Here is an 18,609-nt window from a genome sequence, read left to right on the forward strand (position 1 = left end):
CCATGACCCCTTCAGAGGGACCCTGCATACAGACACCCCTGTGACCCCCCTCAGAGGGACCCTGCATACAGACACCCCTGTGACCCCCCTCAGAGGGACCCTGCATACAGTCACCCCCCGTGACCCCCTCAGAGGGACCCTGCATACAGCCCCCCATGACCCCCTCAGAGGGACCCTGTATACAGCCCCCCATGACCCCCTCAGAGGGACCCTGTATACAGCCCCCCATGACCCCCTCAGAGGGACCCTGTATACAGCCCCCCATGACCCCCTCAGAGGGACCCTGCATACAGACCCCCGTGACCCCCTCAGAGGGACCCTGCATACAGACCCCCGTGACCCCCTCAGAGGGACCCTGCATACAGTCACCCCCCATGACCCCTTCAGAGGGACCCTGCATACAGACACCCCTGTGACCCCCCTCAGAGGGACCCTGCATACAGTCACCCCCCGTGACCCCCTCAGAGGGACCCTGCATACAGCCCCCCATGACCCCCTCAGAGGGACCCTGTATACAGCCCCCCATGACCCCCTCAGAGGGACCCTGTATACAGCCCCCCATGACCCCCTCAGAGGGACCCTGTATACAGCCCCCCATGACCCCCTCAGAGGGACCCTGCATACAGTCACCCCCCCATGACCCCTTCAGAGGGACCCTCAAATAATGACCTCTTGCACTCATGTCAGATAAACCCTAAATACAGCACCTACGGTACAGGGCAGGACCATGGGCCCTGCTGGGGGGCCTCGAAATCAGTGACCACGCAGGGTGCAAGGGAAGGGACCCTGCATCTAGGCAGATAGGCACGTGGCCCTGTCAGGAGGGCCTTTGGACTACAGCCACCGGCTGTCCAATCTCCTTCCAGCTGTGGCCCCGTCAGGGGGGCCCCTGGGGACTCCTCCACCTGTAACCCAGTCACAAGGTCCCCTGGGGACACCTACATCTGTGGCCCTGTCATATGTAGAAGCCCCCAATTGTGCTGTTGGAGGGGCCCTGGACAAGCCTCTGTACATTGGTGAGGGTGTAGGGGCCCATCAGCGGATCCTGAGATGATGAGATGAGTGTGACCCCGAAGGGGCCCCTGGTCCTACCATGACGCGCAGGGGGTGCCGGGAGTTGATGCTCCACCGCCGCGGGCCCCGGCTCTGTAGAATCAGCAGCACCTGGTCCTCCTGCGGGGCGCACTCAGGGTCACTCAGCACCTCGATGTCCGTCTGTCCAGAGCTGGGCAGGAAGGAGAGAAGAGAGAGTGAAGGAGGGGACAGACGTGGAGTCAGTATGAGTGGACACACACTGCCCGTGGCCCTCACTGCTGCACCACACGCACTGCCCGTGGCCCTCACTGCTGCACCACACGCACTGCCCGTGGCCCTCACTGCTGCACCACACGCACTGCCCGTGGCCCTCACTGCTGCACCACACTCACAGCCCGTAGCCCTCACTGCTGCACCACACGCACTGCCCGTGGCCCTCACTGCTGCACGACACGCACTGCCCGTGGCTCTCACTGCTGCACGACACGCACTGCCCTTTTCCCTCACTGCTGCACAACACGCACTGCCCGTGGCCCTCACTGCTGCACGACACGCACTGCCCGTGGCTCTCACTGCTGCACGACATGCACTGCCCGTGTCCCTCACTGCTGCACGACACGCACTGCCCGTGGCCCTCACTGCTGCACGACACGCACTGTCCGTGGCCCTCACTGCTGCACGACACGCACTGCCCGTGGCCCTCACTGCTGCACCACACGCACTGCCCGTGGCTCTCACTGCTGCACAACACGCACTGCCCGTGGCCCTCACTGCTGCACAACACGCACTGTCCATGGCCCTCACTGCTGCACGTTATGCACTGCCCGTGGCCCTCACTGCTGCACAACACGCACTGTCCGTGGCCCTCACTGCTGCACGACACGCACACTGCCCGTGGCCCTCACTGCTGCACGTCATGCACTGCCCGTGGCCCTCACTGCTGCACAACACGCACTGCCCGTGGCCCTCACTGCTGCACAACACGCACTGCCCGTGGCCCTCACTGCTGCACGTCATGCACTGCCCGTGGCCCTCACTGCTGCACAACACGCACTGCCCGTGGCCCTCACTGCTGCACCACACGCACTGCCCGTGGCCCTCACTGCTGCACGACACACACTGCCCGTGGCCCTCACTGCTGCACGACACGCACTGCCCATGGCCCTCACTGCTGCACGACACGCACTGCCCGTGGCCCTCACTGCTGCACGACACGCACTGCCCGTGGCCCTCACTGCTGCACGACACGCACTGTCCGTGGCCCTCACTGCTGCATGACACGCACTGTCCGTGGCCCTCACTGCTGCACAACATGCACTGCCCGTGGCCCTCACTGCTGCACGACACGCACTGCCCGTGGCCCTCACTGCTGCACGACACGCACTGCCCGTGGCCCTCACTGCTACACCACACGCACTGTCGTGGCCCTCACTGCTGCACGACACGCACTGCCCGTGGCCCTCACTGCTGCATGACACGCAATGCCTGTGGCCCTCACTGCTGCACGACACGCACTGCCCGTGGCCCTCACTGCTGCACAACACGCAATGCCCGTGGCCCTCACTGCTGCGGAACATGCACTGTCCGTGGCCCTCACTGCTGCACCACACGCACTGTCCGTGGCCCTCACTGCTGTACAACACGCACTGCCCGTGGCCTTCACTGCTGCATGACATGCACACTGCACGTGGCCCTCACTGCTGCACAACACGCAATGCCCGTGGCCCTCACTGCTGCACGTCATGCACTGCCCGTGGCCCTCACTGCTGCACGACACGCACTGCCCATGGCCCTCACTGCTGCACGACACGCACTGCCCGTGGCCCTCACTGCTGCACGACACGCACTGCCCGTGGCCCTCACTGCTGCACGACACGCACTGTCGGTGGCCCTCACTGCTGCATGACACGCACTGTCCGTGGCCCTCACTGCTGCACAACATGCACTGCCCGTGGCCCTCACTGCTGCACGACACGCACTGCCCGTGGCCCTCACTACTGCACGACACGCACTGCCCGTGGCCCTCACTGCTACACCACACGCACTGCCGTGGCCCTCACTGCTGCACGACACGCACTGCCCGTGGCCCTCATTTCTGCACGACACGCAATGCCTGTGGCCTTCACTGCTGCACGACACGCACTGCCCGTGGCCCTCACTGCTGCACGACACGCAATGCCCGTGGCCCTCACTGCTGCGGAACATGCACTGTCCGTGGCCCTCACTGCTGCACCACACGCACTGTCCGTGGCCCTCACTGCTGTACAACACGCACTGCCCGTGGCTTTCACTGCTGCACGACATGCAGACTGCACGTGGCCCTCACTGCTGCACGACATGCAGACTGCACGTGGCCCTCACTGCTGCACAACACGCAATGCCCGTGGCCCTCACTGCTGCACGTCATGCACTGCCCGTGGCCCTCACTGCTGCGGAACATGCACACTGTCTGTGGCCCTCACTGCTGCACAACACGCACTGTCCGTGGCCCTCACCGCTGTACCATACGCACACTGCCCGTGGCCCTCACTGCTGCACGTCATGCACTGCCCGTGGCCCTCACTGCTGCGGAACACACACTGTCCATGGCCCTCACTGCTGCACAACAAGCACTGTCCGTGGCCCTCACTGCTGCACCACACGCACACTGCCTGTGGCCCTCACTGCTGCACAACACGCACTGTCCGTGGCCCTCACTGCTGCACAACACGCACTGCCCGTGGCCCTCACTGCTGCACGACACGCACTGCCCGTGGCCCTCACTGCTGCATGACACGCAATGCCTGTGGCCCCCACTGCTGCACGACACGCACTGCCCGTGGCCCTCACTGCTGCACCACACGCACTGCCCGTGGCCCTCACTGCTGCACGACACGCAATGCCCGTGGCCTCACGGCTGCAGAACATGCACTGTCCGTGGCCCTCACTGCTGCACCACACGCACTGTCCGTGGTCCTCACTTGCTGCACAACACGCACACTGCCCGTGGCCTTCACTGCTGCACGACATGCACACTGCACGTGGCCCTCACTGCTGCACAACACGCAATGCCCGTGGCCCTCACTGCTGCACGTCATGCACTGCCCGTGGCCCTCACTGCTGCGGAACATGCACACTGTCTGTGGCCCTCACTGCTGCACAACATGCACTGTCCGTGGCCCTCACTGCTGCACCACACGCACACTGCCCGTGGCCCTCACTGCTGCACAACACGCACTGTCCGTGGCCCTCACTGCTGCACAACATGCACACTGCCCGTGGCCCTCACTGCTGCCCAACACGCACTGTCCGTGGCCCTCACTGCTGCACAACACGCACTGCCCGTGGCCCTCACTGCTGCACGCCATTGCACTGCCCGTGGCCCTCACTGCTGCACGACACACAATGCCTGTGACCCTCACTGCTGGACGACTCGCACTGCCCGTGGCCCTCACTGCTGCACCACACGCACTGCCCGTGGCCCTCACTGCTGCACGACACGCAATGCCCGTGGCCCTCACTGCTGCGGAACATGCACTGTCCGTGGCCCTCACTGCTGCACCACACGCACTGTCCGTGGCCCTCACTGCTGTACAACACGCACTGCCCGTGGCCCTCACTGCTGCACAACAAGCACACTGCCCGTGGCCTTCACTGCTGCACGACATGCACACTGCACGTGGCCCTCACTGCTGCACAACACGCAATGCCCGTGGCCCTCACTGCTGCACGTCATGCACTGCCCGTGGCCCTCACTGCTGCGGAACATGCACACTGTCTGTGGCCCTCACTGCTGCACAACACGCACTGTCCGTGGCCCTCACTGCTGCACCACACGCACACTGCCCGTGGCCCTCACTGCTGCACAACACGCACTGTCCGTGGCCCTCACTGCTGCACAACACGCACTGTCCGTGGCCCTCACTGCTGCACCACACGCACACTGCCCGTGGCCCTCACTGCTGCACAACACGCACTGTCCGTGGCCCTCACTGCTGCACAACACGCACTGCCCGTGGCCCTCACTGCTGCATGACATGCACTGCCCGTGGCCCTCACTGCTGCACGACACGCAATGCCTGTGGCCCTCACTGCTGCACCACACGCACTGCCCGTGGCCCTCACTGCTGCACCACACGCACTGCCCGTGGCCCTCACTGCTGCACGACACACACACTGTCCGTGGCCTTCACTGCTGCACAACACGCACACTGTCCGTGGCCCTCACTGCTGCACGACACGCACTGCCCGTGGCCCTCACTGCTGCACGACACGCAATGCCTGTGGCCCTCACTGCTGCACGACATGCACTGCCCGTGGCCCTCACTGCTGCACCACACGCACTGCCCGTGGCCCTCACTGCTGCACGACACGCACACTGTCCGTAGCCCTCACTGCTGCACAACACGCACACTGTCCGTGGCCCTCACTGCTGCATGACATGCACATTGTCCGTGGCCCTCACTGCAGCACAACACGCACTGTCCGTGGCCCTCACTGCTGCACGACACGCACTGTCCATGGCCTTCACTGCTGCACGACACGCACTGTCCATGGCCCTCACTGCTGCACGACACGCACTGTCCGTGGCCCTCACTGCTGCACGACACGCACTGTCCGTGGCCCTCACTGCTGCATGACACGCACTGTCGGTGACCCTCACTGCTGCACGACACGCACTGTCCGTGGCCCTCACTGCTGCACGACACGCACTGTCCATGGCCCTCACTGCTGCACGACACGCACTGTCCGTGGCCCTCACTGCTGCACGACACACACTGTCCGTGGCCCTCACTGCTGCATGACACGCACTGTCGGTGACCCTCACTGCTGCACAACATGCACTGTCCGTGGCCCTCACTGCTGCACGACACGCACTGTCCGTGGCCCTCACTGCTGCACGACACGCACTGTCTGTGGCCCTCACTGCTGCACCACACGCACTGTCCGTGGCCCTCACTGCTGCACGACATGCACTGTCCGTGGCCCTCACTGCTGCCAAACGCACTGTCCTCTGACCTCTGCAGTCTCTGACCCCCTGACCTCTGCACTCTCTGAACCCCTTGACCTCTGCAGTCCCTGACCCCTGATCTCTGCAGTCTCTGATCCCGTGACCTCTGCAGTCTCTGAACCCCTTGACCTCTGCAGTCTCTGATCCCCTGACCTCTACAGTCTCTGACCCCCTGACCTCTGCAGTTTCTGAACCCCTGACCTCTGCGGTGTCTGAACCCCTGACCTCTGCACTCTCTGAACCCCTTGACCTCTGCAGTCCCTGACCCCTGACCTCTGCAGTCTCTGATCCCGTGACCTCTGCAGTCTCTGACCCCTGACCTCTGCAGTCTCTGACCCCCTGACCTCTGCAGTCTTTGATCCCCTGACCTCTGCAGTCTCGGAACCCCTGACCTCTGCATTCTCTGACCCCCTGACCTCTTCAGTCTCTGAACCGTGACTCTGCAGTCTCTGACCCCCTGACCTCTGCAGTCTCGGAACCCCTGACCTCTGCAGTCCCTGACGTCTGCACTCTCCGAACCCCTTGACCTCTGCATTCTCTGACCCCCTGACCTCTGCAGTCTCTGAACCCCTTGACCTATGCAGTCCCTGACCCCTGACGTCTGCAGTCTCTGATCCCCTGACCTCTGCAGTCTCTGAACCCCTTGACGTCTGCAGTCTCTGAACACCTTGACCTCTGCAGTCCCTGACCCCTGACCTTTGCAGTCTCTTAACCCCTGACCTCAGCAGTCTCTGAACCCCTGACGTCTGCTGTCTCTGAACCCCTTGCCCTCTGCAGTCCCTGACCTTTGCAGTCTCTTAACCCCTCACCTCTGCAGTCTCTTAACCCCTGACCTCTGCAGTCTCTGACCCCTGACCTCTGCAGTCTCTGACCCCCTGACCTCTGCAGTCTCTGAACCCCTGACCTCTGCAGTTCCTGACCCCTGACCTCTGCAGTCTCTGATCCCCTGACCTCTGCAGTCTCTGAACCCCTGACCTCTGCAGTTCCTGACCTCTGACCTCTGCAGTCTCTGATCGCCCGACCCCTGCAGTCTCTGATCCCCTGGCCTCTGCAGTCTCTGACCCCTGACCTTTGCAGTCTCTTAACCCATGACCTTTGCAGTCTCTGAACCCCTGACGTCTGCTGTCTCTGAACCCCTTGACCTCTGCGGTCTCTGAACCCTTGACCTCTGCAGTCCCTGACCTCTGCAGTCTCTGATCCCTTGACCTCTGCAGTCTCTGATCGCCCGATCTGTGCAGTCTCTGACCCCCTGACCTCTGCAGTCTCGGAACCCCTGACCTCTGCAGTCCCTGACCCCTGACCTCTGCACTCTCTGAACCCCTGACCTCTGCAGTCTCTGATCCCCCGACCTCTGCAGTCTCTGACCCCCTGACCTCTACAGTCTCTGATCCCCTGACCTCTGCGGTCTCTGAACCCTTGACCTCTGCAGTCCCTGACCTCTGCACTCTACAAACCCCTGACCGCTGCAGTCTCTGAACCCCGGACCGCTAAAGTCTCTGAACCCCTGACCTCTGCAGTCTCTGAACCCCTGACCTCTGCAGTTTCTGAACCCCTGACCTCTGCGGTCTCTGAACCCTTGACCTCTGCGGTCTCTGATCCCCTTGACCTCTGCAGTCCCTAACCCCTGACCTCTGCAGTCTCTGATCCCACGACCTCTGCAGTCTCTGACCCCCTGACCTCTGCAGTCTCTGAACCCCTTGACCTATGCAGTCCCTGACCCCTGACGTCTGCAGTCTCTGATCCCCTGACCTCTGCAGTCTCTGAACCCCTTGACGTCTGCAGTCTCTGAACACCTTGACCTCTGCAGTCCCTGACCCCTGACCTTTGCAGTCTCTTAACCCCTGACCTCATTAGTCTCTGAACCCCTGACGTCTGCTGTCTCTGAACCCCTTGACCTCTGCAGTCCCTGACCTTTGCAGTCTCTTAACCCCTCACCTCTGCAGTCTCTTAACCCCTGACCTCTGCAGTCTCTGACCCCTGACCTCTGCAGTCTCTGACCCCCTGACCTCTGCAGTCTCTGAACCCCTGACCTCTGCAGTTCCTGACCCCTGACCTCTGCAGTCTCTGATCCCCTGACCTCTGCAGTCTCTGATCCCACGACCTCTGCAGTCTCTGACCCCCTGACATCTGCAGTCTCTGAACCCCTGACCTCTGCAGTTCCTGACCTCTGACCTCTGCAGTCTCTGATCGCCCGACCCCTGCAGTCTCTGATCCCCTGGCCTCTGCAGTCTCTGACCCCTGACCTTTGCAGTCTCTTAACCCATGACCTTTGCAGTCTCTGAACCCCTGACGTCTGCTGTCTCTGAACCCCTTGACCTCTGCGGTCTCTGAACCCTTGACCTCTGCAGTCCCTGACCTCTGCAGTCTCTGATCCCTTGACCTCTGCAGTCTCTGATCGCCCGATCTGTGCAGTCTCTGACCCCCTGACATCTGCAGTCTCGGAACCCCTGACCTCTGCAGTCCCTGACCCCTGACCTCTGCACTCTCCGAACCCCTGACCTCTGCAGTCTCTGATCCCCCGACCTCTACAGTCTCTGATCCCCTGACCTCTGCGGTCTCTGAACCCTTGACCTCTGCAGTCCCTGACCTCTGCACTCTACAAACCCCTGACCTCTGCGGTCTCTGAACCCTTGACCTCTGCAGTCCCTGACCTCTGCACTCTACAAACCCCTGACCGCTGCAGTCTCTGAACCCCTGACCTCTGCAGTCTCTGACCCCCTGACCTCTGCAGTCTCTGACCCCCTGACCTCTGCAGTTTCTGAACCCCTGACCTCTACAGTCTCTGATCCCCCGACCTCTGCAGTCTCTGATCCCACGACCTCTGCAGTCTCTGACCCCCTGACCTCTGCAGTCTCTGAACCCCTTGACCTATGCAGTCCCTGACCCCTGACGTCTGCAGTCTCTGATCCCCTGACCTCTGCAGTCTCTGACCCCCTAACCTCTGCAGTTTCTGAACCCCTGACCTCTGCGGTCTCTGAACCCTTGACCTCTGCAGTCCCTGACCTCTGCACTCTACAAACCCCTGACCGCTGCAGTCTCTGAACCCCTGACCTCTGCAGTCTCTGACCCCCTGACCTCTGCAGTCTCTGAACCCCTGACCTCTGCAGTTTCTGAACCCTTGACCTCTGCGGTCTCTGATCCCCTTGACCTCTGCAGTCCCTGATCCGCCGACCTTTGCAGTCTATTAACCCCTTGACCTCTGCAGTCCCTGACTCCTGACCTCTGCAGGCTCCTAAGCCTGGTTGTCTCTTTGCACTCTGTACCTCTCTTCCTCTTGGTCATCGATGACCACAGCGTGGGCCTCCCTCTGCCCCCCCTCTCCGGAGACCTGACAGCCAATCATCTCTGCAGGGTGGGAGTCCCACTCCAAGACGCCCCTCAGGCTGAACCCCTCCTGGAGGGCACAGGGCCCGCTGCCGGCGCCACCTGGGGAGAAAAAAGAGGGGGTGAAGAGACAGCACCCCAAGCCCTGTGAGGATCCTAGGAGTTAAAGAGACAGCACCCCAAAAGTGAAGATCCCAGGGTGTGAAGAGACAGCACCCCAAAAGTGAAGATCCCAGGGTGTGAAGAGACAGCACCCCAAAAGTGAAGATCCCAGGGTGTGAAGAGACCCCCCCCCTCTAAAGTGAAGAGCCCAGGGTGTGAAGAGACAGCACCCCAAACCCTGTGAGGATTCCTGGGGGTGAAGAGACAGCACCCCAAAAGTGAAGACCCCAGGGGTTGAAGAGACAGCACCCCAAACCCTGTGAGGATCCCAGGGGTTGAAGAGACAGCACCCCAAACCCTGTGAGGATCCCAGGGGTTGAAGAGACAGCACCCCAAAACCTGTGAGGATCCCCGGGGGTGAAAAGTTAACACTCAGAGGGGGTGAGGATTTTTTTAGGATCCTCACCCCAAAAGTGAGGATCCTAGGGGGTTTCAGGCTGCCCCCAAAACACACAGGGTCATCCGGGGAAGACTCTGATAGCACCCCACAGACAGAACCCCACCCGGGGAGCACCAACAGCACCCCACGGTCAGGACCCCACCCAGGGAGGGGCGACAGGACCCCACAGACAGGACCCCACCCAGGGAAGGCTGACAGCACCCCACAGACACCCCACCCAGGGAGGCCGACAGCACCCCACAGACACCCCACCCAGGGAGGGCCGACAGCACCCCACAGACACCCCACCCAGGGAGGCCGACAGCACCCCACAGACACCCCACAGACAGGGCCCCACCCAGGGAGGGCTGACAGCACCCCACAGACACCCCACCCAGGGAGGCCAACAGCACCCCACAGACAGGACCCCACCCGGGCAGCACCAACAGCACCCCACAGACAGTACCCCACCCAGGGAGGGCCGACAGCACCCCACAGACAGGACCGACCCAGGGAGGCCGACAGCACCCCGCATCAAGGACCCTACCCAGGGAGGGCCGACAGCACCCCACAGCCAGGACCCCACCCAGGGAGGGCCGACAGCACCTCACAGACAGGACCCCACCCAGGGAGGGCCGACAGCCCCCCACAGCCAGGACCTCACCCAGGGAGGGCCGACAGCACCCCACAGACAGGTCCCCACCCGGGGAGGCCGACAGCACCTCACAGACACTCCACCCAGGGAGGCCAACAGCACCCCATGGACAGAACCCCACCCAGGGAGGGCCGACAGCACCCTACAGACAGGACCCCACCCAGAGAACACCAACAGCACCCCACAGACAGGGCCCCACCCAGGGAACACCAACAGCACCCCACAGACAGGACCCCACCCGGGGAGGCCGACAGCAACCCACAGACAGGGCCCCACCCAGGGAGGCCGACAGCACCCCACAGACAGGGCCTCACCCAGGGAGTGCTGACAGCATCCCACAGACAGGACCCCACCCGGGGAGCACCAACAGCACCCCACAGACAGAACCCCACCAAGGGAGGGCCGACAGCACCCCACAGACAGAACCCCACCCAGGGAGGGCCGACAGCACCCCACAGACAGGACCCTACCCGGGGAGGGCCGACAGCACCCCACAGACACCCCACCCAGGGAGGGCCGACAGCACCCCACAGACAGGGCCCCACCCAGGGAGTGCTGACAGCACCCCACAGACAGGGCCCCACCCAGGGAACACCAACAGCACCCCAAAGACGGGACCCCACCCAGGGAGGCCGACAGCACCCCACAGACACCCCACACAGGGAGCACCGACAGCACCCCACAGACAGGACCCTACCCAGGTAGGGCCGACAGCACCCCACAGCCAGGACCCCACCCAGGGAGGGCCGACAGCACCTCACAGACAGGACCCCACCCAGGGAGGGCCGACAGCCCCCCACAGCCAGGACCTCACCCAGGGAGGGCCGACAGCACCCCACAGACAGGACCCCACCCGGGGATGCCGACAGCACCCCACAGACAGGACCCACCCAGGGAGCACCGACAGCACCCCACAGACAGGGCCCTACCCAGGGATGCCGACAGCACCCCACAGACACCCCACCCAGGGAGGGCCGACAGCACCCCACAGACAGGGCCCCACCCAGAGAGACAGACAGCACCCCACAGACAGGACCCACCCAGGAAGGCCGACAGCACCCCACAGACAGGACCCCACCCGGGGAGGCCGACAGCACCCCACAGACACCCCACCCAGGGAGGGCGGACAGCATCCCACAGACAGGACCCACCCAGGGAGGCCGACAGCAACCCACAGACAGGGCCCCACCCAGGGAGTGCTGACAGCACTCCACAGCCAGGACCCCACCCAGGGAGGCTGACAGCACCCCACAGACAGGACCCACCCAGGGAGGCCGACAGCACCCCACAGAAAGGACTCCACCCCGGCAGGCCGACAGCACTCCACAGCCAGGACCCCACCCAGGGAGGCCGATAGCACCCCACAGACAGGACCCACCCAGGGAGGCCGACAGCACCCCACAGACAGGACGCACCCAGGGAGTGCTGACAGCACACCACAGACAGGGCCCCACCCAGGGAGGCCAACAGCACCCCACAGACACCCCACCCAGGGAGGCCGACAGCACCCCACAGACACCCCACACAGGGAGGACGACATCACCCCACAGACAGGGCCCCACCCAGGGAGGCCGACTGCACCCCACAGACACCCCACCCAGGGAGGCCGACAGCACCCCACAGACACCCCACACAGGGAGGCCGACAGCACCCCACAGACAGGACCCACCCAGGGAGGCCGACAGCAACCCACAGACAGGACCCACCCAGGGAGGCCGACAGCACCCCACAGACAGAACCCCACCCGGGGAGCACCAACAGCACCCCACAGACAGGGCCCCACCCAGGGAGGACCGACAGCACCCCACAGACAGGACCCCACCCAGGGAACACCAACAGCACCCCACAGATTGGGCCCCACCCAGGGAGCACCAACAGCACCCCACAGAGAAGGGCCCCACCCAGGGAGGCCGACAGCACCCCACAGACAGGACCCCACCCAGGGAGGCCGACAGCACCTCACAGACAGGACCCCACCCGGGGATGCCAATAGCACCTCACTCAGGGAGGCCGACAGCACCCCACAGACACCCCACATAGGGAGGCCGACAGCACCCCACAGACAGGGCCCACCCAGGGAGCACCGACAGCAACCTACAGACAGGACCCACCCAGGGAGCACCGACAGCACCCCACAGACAGGACCCCACCCAGGGAACACCAACAGCACCCCACAGATTGGGGCCCACCCAGGGAGCACCAACAGCACCCCACAGACAGGGCCCCACCCAGGGAGGCCGACAGCACCCCACAGACAGGACCCCACCCAGGGAGCACCGACAGCACCCCACAGACACCCCACCCAGGGAGGCCGACAGCACCCCACAGCCAGGCCCCCACCCAGGGATGCCAATAGCACCCCACAGACAGGACCCCACCCAGGGAGGCCGACAGCACCCCACAGACAGGACCCCACCCAGGGATGCCAATAGCACCCCACTCAGGGAGGCCGACAGCACCCCACAGACACCCCACACAGGGAGGCCGACAGCACCCCACAGACAGGGCCCACCGGGGGATGCCGACAGCACCCCACAGACAGGGCCCCACCCAGGGAGTGCTGACAGCACCCCACAGACAGGACCCCACCCGGGGAACACCGACAGCACCTCACAGACAGGGCCCCACCCAGGGAGGCCGACAGCACACCACAGACAGGGCCCCACCCAGGGAGGCCGACAGCACCCCACAGACAGGGCCTCACCCAGGGAGTGCTGACAGCATCCCACAGACAGGACCCCACCCGGGGAGCGCCAACAGCACCCCACAGACAGAACCCCACCCAGGGAGGCCGACAGCACCCCACAGACAGAACCCCACCCGGGGAGCACCAACAGCACCCCACAGACAGGGCCCCACCCAGGGAGGCCGACAGCACTCCACAGACACCCCACCCAGGGAGGGCTGACAGGACCCCACAGACAGGATCCCACCCAGAGAACACCAACAGCACCCCACAGACAGGACCCAACTCGGGGAGGCCGACAGCACCCCACAGACAGAACCCCACCCAGGGAGGGCCGACAGCACCCCACAGACAGAACCCCACCCAGGGAGGGCCGACAGCACCCCACAGACAGGACCCCACCCGGGGAGCACCAACAGCACCCCACAGACAGAACCCCACCCAGGGAGGGCCGACAGCACCCCACAGACAGGACCCCACCCGGGGAGGCCGACAGCACCTCACAGACACTCCACCCAGGGAGGCCAACAGCACCCCATGGACAGAACCCCACCCAGGGAGGGCCGACAGCACCCCACAGACAGGACCCCACCCAGAGAACACCAACAGCACCCCACAGACAGGGCCCCACCCAGGGAACACCAACAGCACCCCACAGACAGGACCCCACCCGGGGAGGCCGACAGCAACCCACAGACAGGGCCCCACCCAGGGAGGCCGACAGCACCCCACAGACAGGGCCTCACCCAGGGAGTGCTGACAGCATCCCACAGACAGGACCCCACCCAGGGAGCACCAACAGCACCCCACAGACAGAACCCCACCAGGGAGGGCCGACAGCACCCCACAGACAGAACCCCACCCAGGGAGGGCCGACAGCACCCCACAGACAGGACCCTACCCGGGGAGGGCCGACAGCACCCCACAGACAGGGCCCCACCCAGGGAGTGCTGACAGCACCCCACAGACAGGGCCCCACCCAGGGAACACCAACAGCACCCCACAGACGGGACCCCACCCGGGGAGGCCGAAAGCACCCCACAGACACCCCACACAGGGAGCACCGACAGCACCCCACAGACAGGACCCCACACAGGGAGGGCTGACAGCACCCCACAGCAAGGACCCCACCCGGGGATGCCAATAGCAGCCCACAGACAGGACCCCACCCAGGAAGGCCGACAGCACCCCACAGACAGGACCCCACCTGCGGATGCCAATAGCACCCCACAGACAGGACCCCACCCATGGAGGCCGACAGCTCCCCACAGACACTCCACCCAGGGAGGCCGACAGCACCCCACAGACACCCCACACAGGGAGGCCGACAGCACCCCACAGACAGGGCCCACCCAGTGAGCACCGACAGCAACCCACAGACAGGACCCACCCAGGGAGCACCGACAGCAACCCAGAGACAGGACCCCACCCAGGGAGGGCCGACAGGACCCCACAGACACCCCACCCAGGGAGGGCTGACAGCACCCCACAGACACCCCACCCAGGGAGGGCCGACAGCACCCCACAGACAGGACCCCACCCGGGGAGCACCGACAGCACCTCACAAACAGGGTCCCACCCAGGGAGGCCGACAGCACCCCACAGACAGGGCCCCACCCAGGGAGGCCGACAGCACCCCACAGACAGGGCCCCACCCAGGGAGTGCTGACAGCACCCCACAGACAGGACCCCACCCGGGTATGCCAATAGCACCCCACAGACAGGACCCCACCCAGGGAGGCCGACAGCACCCCACAGACAGAACCCCACCCGGGGAGCACCAACAGCACCCCACAGACAGGGCCCCACCGAGGGAGGCCAGCAGCACCCCACAGACACCCCACCCAGGGAGGGCTGACAGGACCCCACAGACAGGGCCCACCCAGGGAGGCCGACAGCACCCCACAGACACCCCACACAGGGAGGCTGACAGCAACCCACAGACACTCCACCCAGGGAGGCCGACAGCAATCCACAGACACTCCACCCAGGGAGGCCGACAGCACCCCACAGACAGGACCCCACTCAAGGAACACCAACAGCACCCCACAGACAGGGCCCCACCCGGGGAGGGCCGACAGCACCCCACAGACACCCCACCCAGGGAGGGCCGACAACACCCCACAGACAGGGCCCCACCCAGGGAGTGCTGACAGCACCCCACAGACAGGGCCCCACCCAGGGAGACTGACAGCACCCCACAGACATGGCACCACCCAGGGAACACCAACAGCACCCCACAGACAGGACCCCACCCGGGGAGGCCGACAGCAACCCACAGACACCCCACACAGGGAGGCCGACAGCACCCACAGACACCCCACACAGGGAGCACCGACAGCACCCCACAGACAGGACCCCACACAGGGAGGGTTGACAGCACCCCACAGACACGCCACCCAGGGAGGGCTGACAGGACCCCACAGACACCCCACCCAGGGAGGGCTGACAGCACCCCACAGACACCCCACCCAGGGAGGGCTGACAGGACCCCACAGACACCCCACCCAGGGAGGGCTGACAGGACCCCACAGACACCCCACCCAGGGAGGGCCGACAGCACCCCACAGACAGGACCCACCCAAGGAGCACTGAAAGCACCCCACAGGCAGGACCCTACCCGGGGAGGCTGACAGCACCCCACAGACACCCCACCCAGGGAGGGCTGACAGGACCCCACAGACACCCCACACAGGGAGTCCGACAGCACCCCACAGACACCCCACCCAGGGAGGCCGACAGCACCCCACAGACACCCCACCCAGGGAGGCCGACAGCACCCCACAGATAGGGCCCCACCCAGTGAGGCCGACAGCACCCCTCAGACAGGACCCCACCCGGGGAGCGCTGACAGCACCGCACAGACACCCCACCCAGGGATGGCTGACAGCACCCCACAGACACCCCACCCAGGGAGGGCTGACAGCACCCCACAGACAGGACCCACCCAGGGAGAACTGACAGCACCCCACAGACAGGGCCCCACCCAGGGAGGGCCGACAGCACCCCACAGACACCCCACCAAGGGATGGCTGACAGCACCCCACAGACACCCCACCCAGGGAGGGCCGACAGCACCCCACAGACAGGACCCCACCCGGGGAGGGCCGACAGGACCCCACAGACACCCCACCCAGGGATGGCCGACAGCACCCCACAGACACCCCACCCAGGGAGCACTGACAGCACCCCACAGACAGGGCCCCACCCAGGGAGGGCCGACAGCACCCCACAGACACCCCACCCAGGGATGGCCGACAGGACCCCACTGACACCCCACCCAGGGATGGCCGACAGCACCCCACAGACACCCCACCCAGGGAGGGCTGACAGCACCCCACAGACAGGACTCACCCAGGGAGCACTGACAGCACCCCACAGACAGGGCCCCACCCAGGGAGGGCCGACAGCACCCCACAGACACCCCACCCAGGGATGGCTGACAGCACCCCACAGACACCCCACCCAGGGAGGGCCGACAGGACCCCACAGACAGGACTCCACCCAGGGAGGGCTGACAGCACCCCACAGACAGGACCCCACCCGGGGAGGGCCGACAGGATCCCACAGACACCCCACCCAGGGATGGCCGACAGCACCCCACAGACACCCCACCCAGGGAGCACTGACAGCACCCCACAGACAGGGCCCCACCCAGGGAGGGCCAACAGCACCCCACAGACACCCCACTCAGGGATGGCCGACAGCACCCCACAGACACCCCACCCAGGGAGGGCTGACAGAACCCCACAGACAGGACCCACCCAGGGAGCACTGACAGCACCCCACAGACAGGACCCCACCCAGGGAGGGCCGACAGGACCCCACAGACACCCCACCCAGGGATGGCCGACAGCACCACACAGACACCCCACCCAGGGATGGCCGACAGCACCCCACAGACACCCCACACAGGGAGCACCGATAGCACCCCACAGACAGGGCCCCACCCAGGGAGGGCCGACAGCACCCCACAGACACCCCACCCAGGGAGGGCTGACAGCACCCCACAGACAGGGCCCCACCCAGGGAGGGCCGACAGCACCCCACAGGCAGGGCCCCACCCATGGAGGCCGACAGCACCCCACAGACACCCCACCCAGGGAGGGCTGACAGCACCCCGCAGACAGGACCCACCCGGGGAGCACCAACAGCACCCCACAGACAGGACCCCACACAGGGAGGCCAACAGCACCCCATAGACAGGGCCCCACACAGGGAGGCCGATAGCACCCCACAGACACCCCACCCAGGGAGGCCGACAGCACCCCACAGACACCCCACCCAGGGAGGCCGACAGCACCCCACAGATAGGGCCCCACCCAGTGAGGCCGACAGCACCCCACAGACACCCCACCCAGGGAGGACCGACAGCACCCCACAGAGCGAGGCCACACCTGGGGAGCACCCCATGGCACCTCCACGACCCCGAGCTCGGACACCCACCTGAGCCCACTGTGAGACGGATGGCACTGGGGCTGTGGAGCTCCGCGAAGGAAGTGACGGCTCCAAAGTGGCCCCGGGCCCAGAGGAGCAGCTCCTGGCTGTCCGAGGCCAGCTCCGCTGACTGCACCGGCAGCAGCTGCAGGGTGGACGTCATTGCAAAGGAGTTTTGCTGGAGCTGCAGGAAGAGAAAAGAAGCAGACGTGAGGGTGCGTGAGGGAGAATGATGGGGCGTGAAGGGGCGTGAAGGATGTGAGGGTGCGTGATGAGGTGTGGAGGGTGCGTGAGGGGGCATGAATGGGTGCGGGGAGTGAAGGGGCTTGGAGGGTGCGTGGGGACTGGCGCAGGCGGCAGCCAGAACCAGAGGCCTGATACTACACCCCCATAGAGTGTGGTATGGGGTACCTATCACATATATTCTCAGGTGTTACCCACACACGACACAACACTCAGGCAGTCAGAGGATGTGTGTATGTACAGTGCGCCTACTCAAGGCCTGCAAAATGCTGTATAGGGTCAAAGGCATTCATAAACTCGGGGTGAGAGCAGCGGCGGCTGGGTGTGGAGTGTTAATGTAGTGTCCTTTGTGGAGCAGCGTGGAGCAGTCCCGGCGGACAGCACGGGGCAGTCCTGGTGGACACTGCATGTGGTCCTGGCCGGGAGTGCGGGCGGTCCTGGTGGGCAGCAGGGCGCGGTCCTGGCGGAGAGCGCAGGTCGGTCCTGACGGAGAGTGCAGGGTGGTCTTGGTGGGCAGCGCGGGCAGTCCAGGTAGACAGCGCGGGCGGTAGTGGTGGACAGCGTGGGAGGTGGTGGTGGACAGCACGGGCAGTGGTGGTGGACAGCACGGGCGGTCCTGGTGGACAGCGCGAGGCAGTTCTGTTGGACAGCGCGGGCGGTCCTGGCAGTCAGCGCAGGCAGTCCTGGGGAACAGCAGG

At 65.0% G+C, this 18,609-nt stretch overlaps 1 protein-coding gene across 1 annotated transcript in view; it reads right to left on the reverse strand.

The window, feature by feature from the left end:
* Nucleotides 1-18,609, reverse strand: part of LOC147659240 (endoglin-like) — a gene marked incomplete at its 3' end in the record, with an annotated part of 108,824 nt that overhangs the window by 2,850 nt on the left and 87,365 nt on the right. The window contains exons 4-6 of the mRNA XM_086951862.1: nt 17,678-17,852; nt 9,289-9,451; nt 1,093-1,225 (exon numbers count right to left, since the gene is read on the reverse strand). Coding sequence (XP_086807988.1) covers nt 1,093-1,225; nt 9,289-9,451; nt 17,678-17,852 — 471 coding nt within the window. The remainder of the gene's footprint in view (nt 1-1,092; nt 1,226-9,288; nt 9,452-17,677; nt 17,853-18,609) is intronic.

This window comes from Lissotriton vulgaris, unplaced genomic scaffold (genome assembly GCF_964263255.1).
Source record: "Lissotriton vulgaris unplaced genomic scaffold, aLisVul1.2 SCAFFOLD_881, whole genome shotgun sequence".
Classification (NCBI taxonomy): Eukaryota; Metazoa; Chordata; class Amphibia; order Caudata; family Salamandridae; genus Lissotriton; species Lissotriton vulgaris.